Below are 14327 nucleotides of genomic sequence, written 5' to 3' on the forward strand. Positions count from 1 at the left end.
ACCACGGATAAACACAGTGTCCTACACACCTTTACTTGTATTCATGGAGCCCCCTCAGCCATCTCTGCCTCAAGAATTCCATTCAGGTCTCCGAAGCATCATTTAAATGAAGCCTCCAGAGTCACCCTTGTCAATCGCCTCATGTTTCCTTAGCTCATTTCTTATCCTCGCCTCTAGCACTGACTTCATTCATCCTGCCTAGTGATAGTTAACTGCTTCCTGCTTAATTCCCCTACATGACCGTGAACTCCATGCAGACAGGGTGGCTCGGTCCTGCTTTTCCTCCGGTGCCTTCATTGAGTAAGTGCTCTAAATGCCTCTTGACTCCAGTTTGGACTGACCTGTGGAAAACCATGTTCCAGAGCTTGAGGCCGAGTGAAACAGTTTTATTTGAGACATAAAAGCACACGTGTTTCTGTCACATACCAGGGGGTTGACTTTAGGGTCCTGGTTTCTAAGATAAGACTGTGCATCTTAGACACAGCTTCTTGGGAAATGAATTAGAAAAGGAGCAAGACACAGCCTGGCAAGAAGACCATTACTGTTGTTGGGAAGTCCCACAGAAGGGGAAGATCGTACTTGATTAGCATACGTGTGCCAGAGCGCTGGGGATAAAGAGTGGTCGGCAGTGAGGCTGGCACCTCCTCTTACCACAGCAAGGACTCTCCCCTAAACGGAGGCAGCAGAGTCCACTTGGCAATTCTGGCTGTAGAACATCTCAGGGCTCCCCAGCTCCCTCCCTGGATTCCCAAATCAGTCCCTCCACTTCCCCCAAAGATTTCCATGAGGAAGGGCAGGGCCTATGTCATGGACACTGCTACTTGTTCGATGAAGCTGGCCAGGTTTATGTCCCGTTCTGAAAGGCCTGCACACTCATGGGTGCTCAGGGTGATGTGGACCTGAAACAAAACCAGCGATTAGGGCCCAGCTCATCCGCTGCCTTCGCCAAGAGCAGGAGAGGGTCACGGCTACGGGGCTCAGCCACACCAAGGATTCCAGAACAGCGGCCAGGCACTACAATCTCTCCTGGGGGCTGCCTTGCCTGCCTGAGAGTCTCTAGCAACAGTGTAAACCCGCCACTCGGCACAAGGCGGGCACTGAATGACCACGTTTGTTCAGCAGGCAGGCCGATCTGTTTGCTGTGCGTGGGTATTCTTAGCTCAAGTTACTACTTTTTCATTCCTCCACACCTCCAGGAGGATTTAAGTCATTTGGAGCTATTAGCAATGAATACTCCCGATTCCCACAGTCTTGCCTTTTGTGGGTTTTGCCGCCTTAATGTCTCCTTACTCTCTACCTCAACCGCAAGTTGTCTCACGAGTGTTTTAATTTGCACCTTCTTTAATTTTTAGTGAGACTGACTGTTTTGCAGGGGTGTTCACGCTGATTCCAGGAACGAGCTGAAAGGACCAGGAGGAGTGGACAGGCAGCCTCTGGGTGGTGAGGCCCCTAGGGAAGCCCAGGGAAGGGCCTTCAGAACAGGCTGGGCTGGACCCAGCAGGCAGGCATCGCTCACCTTGTTGTACACGTTAAACCATTCGGGGTGGTGGTCCAGTTTCTCCGCCTGAAGGGCCACCCTCGTCATGAAGCCAAAAGCCTATGTAGTGAAGTGAGACCCGAGTTAGTGCTCTGAGAGACAGAGGGCTGCTAGGCCCCTTTTCGAGCTGGCGTGAGACCTAGGTGCACGATGGACCGGCTCCCCACAAGGAGACCCGTCCAGCTTTAGTCACCCCCCTGGCACCCTGCGGCTGGTTCTGCGCCGGAGTTTGAGGCGGTCCTTCCAAAGTGGGAAGAAAGTCTGGTTCCTAGGGCCCCTACCTAACTAGGTGGAAACACCACAGAGCTATTTAGTTCTGGCCAGTCTTTTGGTTAGCTACTGAGATGTCTTGTTTCCTACTTGACCCGTTTCCTCTAAGGATTGTTTCTAAAAGTTCCAGGTATGGAGGGCCCAAGACCCATCTCCCCCGTCTCCAGTCCCCAAGGATGACACTCCCAAGTCAGCCGGACCAGGGTAGTGTCTGAGGGTCTCGGGTAGGAGGGCTTTAAGGGAGAGAACAAGTCCCGGAATGGGACCCCGTCGCCCCAGTCTCAGACACTCTGTCCCACCCGGTGCCATACCCGATTGAAGTCTTTGAAGTGGAACTGCTTGAAGATGGCATCGCGGCCTTCCAGCTCGTTCCACCCCACGGCCCTCAGGTTTGGCAGCAGCTGGTCCCTCTCCTCGGCACTTAGCCTGTGTGCTTTGCCAGCCTAGGAGGGGAAATCGACAGAGGCCCAAGGGCATTTCTTTTTGCGATCCAGGAGAGTGCCCCATCCCTGGGGAAATAAATGTAGCCAGCCTGGGAGGGCTGTTCTAAAGCAATTGACGGGGAGGTGTTGAGGGTGGCGCCCCGCCCTGGAGGTGGGGCCCTGGCTCAGGCACTGATCCTTTCTTAGATTTGGACACTTCTCTCTAAGAACAGAAAATCCTGAGGTGTGATGCAAGTCACTGGGGTTGAGCAATACTCCCCCCCTCACCCCAACCCAAAGCCTGACAGATTCTTACTCCCCGCCCCCCCCCGCACACACAACAAATAGGTCTCTTAAATTAATGAGACAGATCAAGCCCAGATTCGAATGTACACCACCTTTCAGAAAAAGAGTACCCAGGATTCTCCAACCTTTTTCTGTTCTGGACTTCATCCAGTTCGCCCTATGCCAGTGCTGTTGTTACTCAAGGAACCTGAGGCCTAGAAAGGCAAAATGACCACTGTGCTCCTCCCCCTACTTTCCCCTCGGTCCAAGAGAACACAGGCATTGTTCTCAAAGGGGTTCTGAGTCTGCCTCCTGGGGCTGGGCAGAGGAGCCAGCACCTAAAACACCTTCCAGATGACTCTTAGCCACAGCACAGTTGACATCCACTGGCCCTACCTCCCAGTGGGTATTCATCGTGGTCCCATGTAGCCTCTGAGTACTGGCTGCCGGGCCTAGGGGTTTCAGACTCCCACCTTCTTTTCTATCCTGTCAGCTTGGGGAGCCCGAGCCAACAGAGCTCAGTCCCAAAGTGGAAGTAACTTGGCCAAGGGCGACTGGCAAACCTTGGGCCTCATCCTATTTACCTATTGTGCAAAGTGCCCTCAAGGCAGCCCAAACTGGCACAGCCATGGGTGGAACCCTCAGAGACAGAAGGAAGCCAAGGTCAGTTCCACTCCCTAGGAGGATCCAGGCCTGGCACCAGGGATCCCAGAATCGAGACTTCTGAAAAGCACTCCCCCAGGACAGAATACAGAGTGCTAAAGGAGAAGTGAATCAATGAGATCAGGGGAGAGAACGTGAGGGAGGTTAGTTTAGCTTTCCTGAGACAGCCGGCAGCCGGTAGGCGTGGGCCGAGTTGGCAGGGCCGGTTCAAGCCCCAGTCCTGCCATCCTCCAGCCAGGCGACCCTGTGGCCCTCACCTCCCTTGGCTTCAAGGGCAGAAGGGGCCAAGAACTTCCACTGTCAGATCAGCAAGAGGAGCCAGTGGGACACTTTTAGTAGACTCCACTGTTACCAAGGGCACGGCACCTGCATTTATAAAAGGAGGCCCCTGGGGCTGGCAGGCCTGATGGGCCTCTCCGGTATGGGGGTAGATCTGGAAAAGGATTGCAGCCTCCTCGAGGTCCATCTTTCTCTGCCTCCTGAAAACACTTGTTTTCTCTGGACTGACCTGGCTTCGTCAGGCTCCTTTTCTCAGCTCTGAGAGGTCTGCATCCAGCGCCCCACCCCTGCTCCCTTCCCAGAGCTGGCCCTTTCTCAGTGGCTGATAAGCCTGGTCCACGTATCCAGGCAACTGGATTGATTAACTGATGTCAGCCCAGGCATCAGAACCCACTGCTTAGTTCTTTGGCCCAGAAATAAGTGGATGGGTACCCTTGTCCCCTGGGAGGCACCCCTTCCTGGAGAGTCTTCTGGGGACCCCCAAGTGTCACAGCCTGGGGCTGAAATGACAAGCTCCGCCCAGATCTGGGATCCGGTGGGGGGAAGGGGCAGTGTTTGCTCGGTAAATCACCGGTCAGGCCTGGCCTCTGCCTTGTGGGGGAGTGTGCTGTCGGGTTACTGATTACCCGCCCTGCCCTGCATCTTTGGGGCCTCAGTGTACCACACAACCAGCCTCACTCCCCACCGCCCCTCCCTCCAAGCCACAGCTTTCCAAATGCCCTCTCAGCTGTTACCACAGTCCCCCCTGCTCCGGAGGCTTTGGGACCACAAAGGGGCTGTTTAGTAAAGCTTCCCCAGGCTAGGCTCTCCTCCCCTGCCAGGGCCCACCTTCACCTGCCCAAGAGCTGAGCACAGGGCCAGGGCCCTCCTGGGGGGAAACCCAGCCTGGAGGAGGGCTGATCCTGAGCAATCAGGCCCCTATTGCTGAGCACAGTCCTGGAGCTAGGCACCAGGGGCTGGCTCTGAGGCCAGGGGGCAGCACAGGGTCCACAGAGGGCTTGGCCGGACCCTGTGCCAAAAGTGCACAAGAGAAAGGCGGTAAACAGGCGCGCAGAACACAGAACCAGCCTCCCTCCTTCTCACACTCACACTCCCCGCTTCCCTCAATACGGAAGAGGACTGGCGACCGAGGGGGAAGAGGTCTGCGGGCCCACTAGATGCCTCTCCCCACTCCCCTGACCGCCCTGGGCCCACCGCCCACGCCCCGCCCGCGGCAGCGAGGGGGCCGGGTTATACGGGCCTGGGAGCAGGACCAGGCCTGGGCTCCCGCCTCGCTGTCACACGGACCCGCCACCGCCCCTCTCCCGGTCTCGGCTCACCCTGGGATACTACCAGGGGTGCGGGTGGCCGCGGGGCGGACACCCCGGCTCTCCGAGCCCGCGCGCGGCCAGCGGGCGCAGAGCTCGCAGGCACCGTACTCCACCCTCGTCGCCCCCCGCCGCGCCCCCGCGGTCGGACCCTTTCCTCTCCTCCGCCCTCCCGCGCGCCCCGGCCCCCACGGGCGGCGGGCGCGCGACCCCCTCACCATGGCGGGCGCGACGCAGGTGCGGACGCGGCCGAGCGGCAGGTGGCGGCGGGGCGACAGGGCGGCGCCGGGAGCTCGGGGCAGCGGGCGGGGCGGGACCGCGAGGGTCCGCCCACCGGTAATCGTTAACTCGGCCGAGATCCGCGCTGGGCCTCTGCCCCGTTCCAGCACTTTCTTCAGGGCTCTAGTCACCGGGAGCTCAGGGACTGAGAACGTGGGGCTCTAGGTGCGGACTTCTGCCTTTGGATCGCTCTGTGCCACTTAACCAGCCCTGTCACTCTGGGCGCGAGATTACCTCTTCCTTTTTTAATTTTTTTTTTTTCAACTTTTTTTTTTTTTATTTATTTTTGGGACAGAGAGAGGCAGAGCATGAACGGGGGAGGGGCAGAGAGAGAGGGAGACACAGAATCGGAAACAGGCTCCAGGCTCCGAGCCATCAGCCCAGAGCCCGACGCGGGGCTCGAACTCACGGACCGCGAGATCGTGACCTGGCTGAAGTCGGACGCTCAACCGACTGCGCCACCCAGGCGCCCCCTCTCTTCCTTTTTTAAAGACAACTGATTGAGGTATTGACCTACAAGAAACTGCACGTAACCAAAGGGTACAGTTTGCTGCGTTTTGAGGTATGTGTGCTGTCGTGCAAGCATCGCTGCAACCAAGTTCATGAACATATATACATCATGCCTACAAGTTTCCCCCTTAGCCATTGATCTGCTTCTGGTCACAATATGTTAGGTTGCATTTCCTAGAATTTTATGTGAATGGATATCATACGGTACATACACTTGTGTCTGGCTTCTTATCTCTCAGCATAATTACTTTGAGGTTCACCCATGTGGTTGCGTGTATCAATAGTTTCTTCCTTTCTATGGCCAAGTGAAATTTATTTTATCGTATGATATCGTATGGATATACCACAATTTGTTCATCCGTTCTCTTGTTGATGGGATTTGGGTTGTGGGCAGTTTTTCACTATAACGAATAAAGCTGCTGTGAACTTTTCCATCCAAGTCTGTATACATGCATGCTTTCATTTTTCTTGAGTAAATGCCCAGGAGTGGAATGACTAGGTCGTATGGCAGACGTGTTCATAAGCTTGTTAGGAAACTGCCAGACTGCTTTCTAAAGCGGTTGTACTGTTTTACGTCCCACCAGCAGTGTCTGAGAGTTCTAGTTTCCCTATGATGAGGAAAACAAAGGCAAGAGAAATGCAGCTTAAATTACGTCTGTGTACAGCTTGTAGCCCACGGAGAGACACCTGAAACATGCAGAGTGTGACGTTGCTCAAGGCACTCATGGCTGCCTTACTGCATTGATGTTGTTTGATTAAAGACCAAAAGTAACCTTATCTTAATAGCAGCCAGCCCCTCAAGGTCCTGAAAGCCTTGCTTCCAAATTCCTTAGAGACTTATACTATCCCTAAGCCCCACTAACCTAAGAGTATATAAGCAGTCACTCCTCACAACCCCAGTGCAGCTCTTTCTGCCCCCCGGGTCCTGTCGGTCCTGTCCCTGTGCTGTAATAAAATCACCTTTTTGCACCAAAGATGTCTCAAGAATTCTTTCTTAGCTGTTTGCTCACAAACCCTCGCAGATGCCCCAATGCTTATTACGGTCAATCTTTTTTTTTTTTTTTTTAAGTTTATTTATTCATTTTTACAGAGAGACAGAGGGAGAGAGAGCTTTTGGACACTCATGAGCGGGGGAGGGGCAGAGAAAGAGAGAGAGAAAGAATCCCAGGCAGGCCCCAAGCTCAGCGTGGAGCCTATCCCGAGGCTCGACCTCAGGACTTGCAAGATCCTGACCTGAGTCGAGATCAAGAGTCAGGCACTTAACTGACTGAGCCATGCAGGAGCCCCAGTGGTCAATGTTGTTAATTTTAGTCATTCTAATTGGTGTGTAATGGTATCTCATTGTGGTTTTCCTTTGAGTTTCTGTAATGGCTAATGATATTGAACACCTTTTCATGTGTTTATTTGCCATTGGTAAATCTGGTGAATTGCCTGTTCAAATTTCTTGCCCTTTTTGTTTATTTGTTTGTTTGTTTGTTTTTGAGTTGTTTGTTTTCTTACTGGGTTTTGAGGGTTCTTTATTCTGGATACGAACACTTTATCAGAGATCTGCCTTGCCATTTTTTAAAAATGTTATATATGTTTTTATTATATATATAATACAAACATGTTATGTAAACCCGGAGATGGTCCTAATACAAGTACATGTTCATATGCCAATTCCCAGAACTAACGACAACTATTTTAATCTACCTACTTTTGTGCTTTCTTTTTAATTTTTTTCTAAGGGAACATAGTGTGTATTCAATTATTTTAAATGCCCAGTCTAATATACTAACCATATTTTTTTTAAAAATTGTTTATTTTTAAATTTACATCCATGTTAGCATATAGTGCACCAATGATTTCAGGAGCAGATTCCTCAATGCCCTTTACCCATTTAGCCCATCCCCCCTCCCACAACCCCTCCAGTAAGTGGCTGCACCAGTTTGCATTCCCATCAGCAGTGCAGAAGAGATCCTCTTTCTCTGCATCCTTGCCAACATCTGTTGTTGTCTGAGTTGTTCATGTTAGCCATTCTGACAGGTGTGAGGTGGTATCTCATTGTAGTTTTGATTTGTGTTTCCATGATGATGAGTGATGTTGAGCATTTTTTCATGTGTCAGTTGGCCATCTGGATGTCTTCTTTGGAGAAGTGTCTATTCATGTCTTTTGCCCATTTCTTCACTGGATTATTTGTTTTTTGGGTGTTGAGTTTGATAAGTTCTTTATAGATTTTGGATACTAACACTTTATCTGATATGTCATTTGCAAATATCTTCTCCCATTCTGTAGGTTGCCTTTTAGTTTTGTTGATTGTTTCCTTCGCTGTGCAGAAGCTTTTTTATCTTGATGAGGTCCCAATAGTCCATTTTTGCTTTTGTTTCCCTTGCCTCCAGAGACGTGTTGAGTAAGAAGTTGCTGCAGCCAAGGTCAAAGAGGTTTTTGCCTGCTTTCTCCTCGAGGATTTTGATGGCTTCCTGTCTTACATTGAGGTCTTTCATCCATTTTGAGTTTATTTTTGTGTATGGTGTAAGAAAGTGGTCCAGGTTCATTCTTCTGCATGTCGCTGTCCAGTTTTCCCAGCACCATTTGCTGAAGAGACTGTCTTTATTCCACTGAATATTCTTTCCTGCTTTGTCAAAGATTAGTTGGCCATACGTTTGTGAGTCCATTTCTGGGTTCTCTATTTTGTTCCATTGATCTGAGCGGCTGTTTTTTGTGCCAGTACCGTACTGTCTTGATGAATACAGCTTTGTAATACAGCTTGAAGTCTGGGATTGTGATGCTTCCAGCTTTGGTTTTCTTTTTCAAGGTTGCTTTGGCTATTCAGGATCTTTTCTGTTCCCATACAAATTTTAGGATTGTTCTAGTTATGTGAAGAATGCTGGTGTTATTTTGATAGGTATTGCATTGAATATGTAGATTGCTTTGGGTAGTATTCATATTTTAACAATATTTCTTCTTCCTATCCAGGAGCATGGAATGTTTTTCCATTCTTTCATAAGCTTTCTATAGTTTTCAGTGTATAGATTTTTTCACCTCTTTGGTTAGATTTATTCCTAGGTATTTGATGGGTTTTGGTGCAATTGTAAATGGGATAGATTCCTTGATTTCTCTTTCTGTTGCTTCATTATTGGTGTATAGGAATGCAACCAATTTCTGTGCATTGAGTCTATATCCTGCGACTTAGCTGAAATCATGGATCAGTTCTAGCAGTTTTTTGGTGGAATTTTTTGGGTTTTCCATATAGAGTATCATGTCATCTGTGAAGAGTGAAAGTCTGACTTCCTTCTGGTCGTTTTGGATGCCTTTTATTCCTTTGTGTTGTCTGATTGCTGAGGCTAGGACTTCCAATACTATGTTGAATAACAGTGACGAGAGTGGACATCCCTGTCGTGTTCCTGACCTTAGGGGGAAAGCTCTCAGGTTTTTCCCCTTTGAGGATGACATTAACATTGGGTCTTTCATATATGACTTTTATGATCTTGAGGTATGATCTTTCTATCCCTACTTTCTTGAAGGTTTTTATCAAGAAAGGATGCTATATTTTCTCAAATGCTTTCTCTGCATCTACTGAAAGGATCGTCTGGTTCTTGTCCTTTCTGTTGATGTGATGAATCATATTGAATGTTTTGCGGATATGCCAGTTTTTAATTTGCGCTCCACACTGTCTTTCAAAGAGAAAATGCTCTTAATTTTGATGAATTCCAATTTATCAAATGTTTCTCTTATGGATTAGTTTTTTTGGTGCTGCAACTAAGAAATCTTTACCTAACCCAATGTCACAAAGATTTTTCTGCTAAGTTTCCTTTTTGTGATATTTTCTCCCATGTTTTATAGTTTTTGGTTTTGCATTTAGGTCTATGATCCATTTCGAGTTGATTTTTCCTGTGCTTTGAGTTATGAATCCGAATTCACTTTTTGCATATGAATATTCAATTCTTCCTTTCTCCACGGAATTGCTTTTATACCTTTGTAAAACCTCAATTGAAGGTATATGTGTGGTTTACTTATAACTGACCTATACGTGTGGACTCTATCCTGTTCCATTGATCTGTTTGTCCATCTTTTAAAAAAATGATTTTTTTTAACATTTATTCATTTTTGAGAGACAGAGACATGGGTATGTGTGGGAGAGGAACAGAGAGAGAGGGAGACACAGAATCCGCAGCCGTCTCCAGGCTCTGAGCTGTCAGCACAGAGCCCGACGCGGGGCTTGAACCCACGAACAGTGAGATCGTGACCTGAGCCGCAGTTGGGTGCTCAACCGACTGAGCCACCCAGGTGCCCCCAACTGTAGGTATTTTTAATTTTTGTAAATGGATCACTGTGCCATATCTCATTCAGTTTCTTTCACCCATGTCTGCTATCTGTGTACTTGGTCTGTAGCTTCTAACTGCTGCTGAGTGTCCCAAGTTATCCTTCCTCCAGGGAGGGACACTCAGGTAGCTTCCGGCTCCCTGCTCCCACCACCACCACTACCACCCGCCACCCCACCCCCCCCCCAGCATGTGAGTGTGCAACACACACATAGCAAAACAACAAAGAATGATGTCGCAGTCGGCACCTCTTCCAACCCTATGGCTCCCCGGCTTCTGGGGAGTTAGTCAGGCAACTTAAATATCAATGTAAATATATAAATATGTAAATATATATACATATATAAATATGTAGCCTATAAATCCAGCAATCCCCTCATGGGTACGTATTGCAAAATAGCTTCCAATGCTCTGGACAATGGCCATGCTGGTCCTTATGTCACACGCATCGTGTGAGGGTTCCTATCACACCTAAGGCAACACTGGACATTCTCCAGCTTTTTAATTTCTGCCAAGTGAATAAGTATAAGCCGATAGCTCACTGCTTTACTTTGTGTTTTTCTGATTACTAAGGATTCTGAGCCCCTCTTCATATGTTTGTTAGCACTTGGGGCTTATGGCTTGTCAATTACCTTTTTTTTTATTTTAAAGATTTTTTTTTTTTTATTTTTAAGTAATCTCTACACCAACGTGGATCTCAAACTCATAATCCGGAGATCAAGAGTCGCATGCTCCACAGACTGAGCCAGCCAGGCCCCCCCCCCCCACCCCGTAAATTACCTTTTAATAGTCTTCCCATTTTTAAAAGAGTTTACAGTGTTCTCTCTCTTTTTTTTTTTTAGTTGATTTGCAAGAGTTTATATCTAGACACTAATCGCTTTGTCCACTTTCGATATTGCAAATATGTCCTCCCGTTTGGCCATCGACATACTAACTTCTTCTGTGGTGTCCTTTGTTGGGAGAAATTTTGTGTTTTGGTGTACTAGGCTTATCTCTTTTTTTTTTCTCTGCCTTATAACTTTGTGCCTTTGAAGATTTATCTGATAATTTCCCTGCCATGACAATATTCTTCCTTTTCTTTTATTAACTCTATGGTTAGATAAATGTAAGACCTAAATGTAAAGGGTCCCCTTTTTTTTTTTTTTTTAATTTTTTTTTCCAACGTTTTTTATTTATTTTTGGGACAGAGAGAGACAGAGCATGAACGGGGGAGGGGCAGAGAGAGAGGGAGACACAGAGTCGGAAACAGGCTCCAGGCTCCGAGCCATCAGCCCAGAGCCTGACGCGGGGCTCGAACTCACGGACCGCGAGATCTTGACCTGGCTGAAGTCGGACGCTTAACCGACTGCGCCACCCAGGCGCCCCAAGGGTCCCCTTTTATATGCAGTGTTAGGCAGGATGTTAGCTAGTCTCCAAAGACCACATCCAATGAACCTTGACTGTCTGAGTTCATGCCTCGTGGCTTCTGCTCATCATCTGCCAGTGTGGGACTGGGGCTCCGTGGCCGTCCAGACCTTCAGATGACTTCAGCCCCAGCAGACATCTGCCTGCAGTCCCAGGTGAGACCCCAAGTAAGAACACTGCCCAGCAGAGACCAGTCAACCCATGGAATTATGAAAACTAGTAGTACGTTTTCATTTTAAGCCACCAGATTTGGGGGTGGCTTGCCATCCAGCAATATAGGGAACAGGACACATAGATTCCCGAACAAAACTTAGTACCTGGAGGTGGAGTGCTAAAAACCAGCTGCCTGGGAATGGTGGGTGGGGAGAAGGCAGAAGGAAGGCTGCAAAGACAGTAAGGAAGGTGCCCTCGCACTCAGGAGGTAGAAAGCTACAAAGAGTGTTGCTCCCACACTAACATGGGGAAGGCTGGATATACTACAAAATCATCACTTTTCTTCTGTTGGCCATGAAGCTGAGCTCTCAGGGCGAGGAGCCTGAAGTCCAAGGGAGGAATGCAGACTGGCTCTGGCACTTAGGAGGGAGGGGGGGACACACACAGCTTCCCTAACAGTGGGCAAGAAGAAATCAGCTAAAATCTTAACAAGTATTTGGGAGCCAGGGCGCATGCTGGAATAGCAGCCCAGAAGAGCTGGGGCCACAGACTCGGGGACAGTTTGCCTTCCGAACTCCAGCAGGTGCAGAGGTGAAAGATGGGAGGGAGACCCCTCAGCGGGGCAGGGACCGGAGGGGATTGGCTGCTACTGTGGGGAAAGTGCCAAACCCCGCCCTCTTCCAGACCCTGGTCGCCAAGGAGCAAAAGCCTCAGTCACTCGGAGAGGACCCACACACTCTCACTTCCAGAGCCCAGATAAAGACCCACCGTGGCTTTATTTCCAGTAGGAGAAAAAAAATCCCTCTGCCCCTCAGGTTTGGTGCAGGAAACTGTTCCGAGCCCGGATCCTATACCAATACTTTTAGACGTCAGCTACCTGTTGATGAGGATGTGGGCCCGCTGGAGCTCTCACACATTGCCAGTGGAAATCCAAAATAATTCAGCCACTTTGGAAAGCAATTTGGCAACTTTTTATGAAGTTACACATACACTTGCCTTATAGATCGGCAATCTCACTCCAAGAGAAATAAAAATAGGTCCATGCAAAAACCTATGTGCAAGTGTGCATAGCAGCTATATCTGGAAATAATCCAAATGTCTATCAAAAAATGAATGAATAAACACATATGCATTCATACATTGGAATACTACTCAGCAATGTAAAAAAATGGGCTGTGGGCTCATTGAATGTAATGGCTGAATCCCAAATCCATTATGCTAAGTGACAGCAGCCCAAATGTCAATTGTACTGTATTATTATTTATATAATATTCTGAAAAATACATTATTCTACGCAGAGAAAAGATTAGTGATTGACTGCAAGGGGCTGGAGGGGAAGGACCTGGCTCCAGAGGGGTGCAAGGGAATTTTGGGGGTGGCAATTAAAATATTTTGAATTCTGATTGTGATGTGTCAAATGACTGGATGCCTTCGCCAAAAAGTATGAAAATGTAAATTATAACTCAGTAACCTTGAATTAAAAAACAAATTTAGGGTATGAAATCTCAGGACAGTCATAACCATTGGATAGTTAGGTTCAGAAAGATGGCGAGTGGACTTCTGGTAATGCTTTGTATCTTAGCCTGCGTGTTGGCTTTGCGGGTATGTCGGTGAAAAGTCGTCAAGCTATACATCTATGAATTATGAACTGTTTTAGATGTATATTATACTTCAGTAAGAAACATTTAAAAGACAGTGATGAGATTCTTATTGGAAAAAAAAGAGGACTCAAGAACAATTAGGAAGATTGTCTCTTCAAGTCACCTGCAAGAGAGAAGGGGCTACCTAATGAACTTGTGCTTAGCTCCTAGCTGTCTATGATGACATTGAGAAAAGAGGGAATGGTGAGCTGGCAGTGAGCTGTTGGGTTGGTTGGTTGGTTTGTTTTAAGAAATCTCTCCACCCAATGTGGGGCTTGAACTCACGACCCTGAGATCAAGAGTCACGTGCTCTACCAACTGAGCCAGCCGGGCACACTGAGCTATTCGTTTTTTTGAGCAGAATTTAGATGAAACAGAGAGGAGTCAGGACAGTCTTTCCAGTTAGCAAAAGGTTCTCAAAGTAAGAAATGCCTTCACAGTAAAGATCAAGTCAGGGCTGTCATTGTAAGACTCTGTTATGACCTTAGATTTGGGCTGCGTCTCATAGATACTTTCAGGTAGACAACAGGTCTTCTAGAAAAATCGTTAGGATGTGGCTCTTAGAACAACTTTACCAAGCAGGAGAGCTGTTAACAATCTTAAGGACATTATTCTGCAGTTCCCTGACTCACAGCCAAGGTAGAGAGGGGCCTCTCTCGAGGAAATTTGTGGCTGGAATTTTTGTCTAATAGAATAAACCTCCATAAGATTCATAGGAACCTCAAAAAAATTTTTTAAAAGAATTGTATTGGTAATAGCACTACCAACTTGGAATGAAAAGATAGAGACAATTCACAAGGAAAAGAGTCTACTGTACTTCCTACCTTCTAGGAGTAGGATTCAGACAGAAAAAGCTATTGCACTTCAAACAGGAGCATTTCTTGTCAAGAAGAAAAAGCCTCACTTCAGAGAGAAGAACTCAGTGTTCTAAGCCAATAGATATGAAGATTTACTCCCAGGGCAGGACTGGATCCAGGATCATGTGATCTATGATCATACCGTGATGTATTTCAGAATTGCTAAGGCCCACTGACTACCACGTGCCCCTTCTTTGTCCCCCCCCACCACCATTTTTAGAGAGAGAGAAAGAGAGAGAGAGAGAGCAAGTGAGCATGAGCAGTGGAGAGGGGCAGAGGGAGACAGAATTTCTCAAGCAGGCTCCACGCTCGGTGTGGAGACCAACGCGGGGCTCGATCCCACAACCCTGGTGTTAAGAGGGCAAGCTTGAAGCAGAACCATATTCTGGTGAAAGTGAAAAGGACTTATCATCTTCCTAT

General features: G+C 48.0%; 1 protein-coding gene across 1 annotated transcript; it reads right to left on the reverse strand.

The window, feature by feature from the left end:
- Positions 1-365: 365 nt before the first annotated feature.
- On the reverse strand, positions 366-5197 carry PCBD1 (pterin-4 alpha-carbinolamine dehydratase 1). Its single transcript, XM_058696606.1, has 4 exons — positions 4982-5197; positions 2119-2250; positions 1517-1597; positions 366-899 (listed from the first exon to the last, which is right to left on the reverse strand). The coding sequence occupies exons 1-4, from the start codon at positions 4982-4984 to the stop codon at positions 801-803; spliced, it is 315 nt and encodes a 104-aa protein (XP_058552589.1). The 5' UTR covers positions 4985-5197; the 3' UTR covers positions 366-800.
- Positions 5198-14327: the final 9130 nt, after the last annotated feature.

The sequence above is a fragment of the Neofelis nebulosa genome, chromosome 13, assembly GCF_028018385.1.
Source record: "Neofelis nebulosa isolate mNeoNeb1 chromosome 13, mNeoNeb1.pri, whole genome shotgun sequence".
NCBI classification, from domain to species: Eukaryota; Metazoa; Chordata; class Mammalia; order Carnivora; family Felidae; genus Neofelis; species Neofelis nebulosa.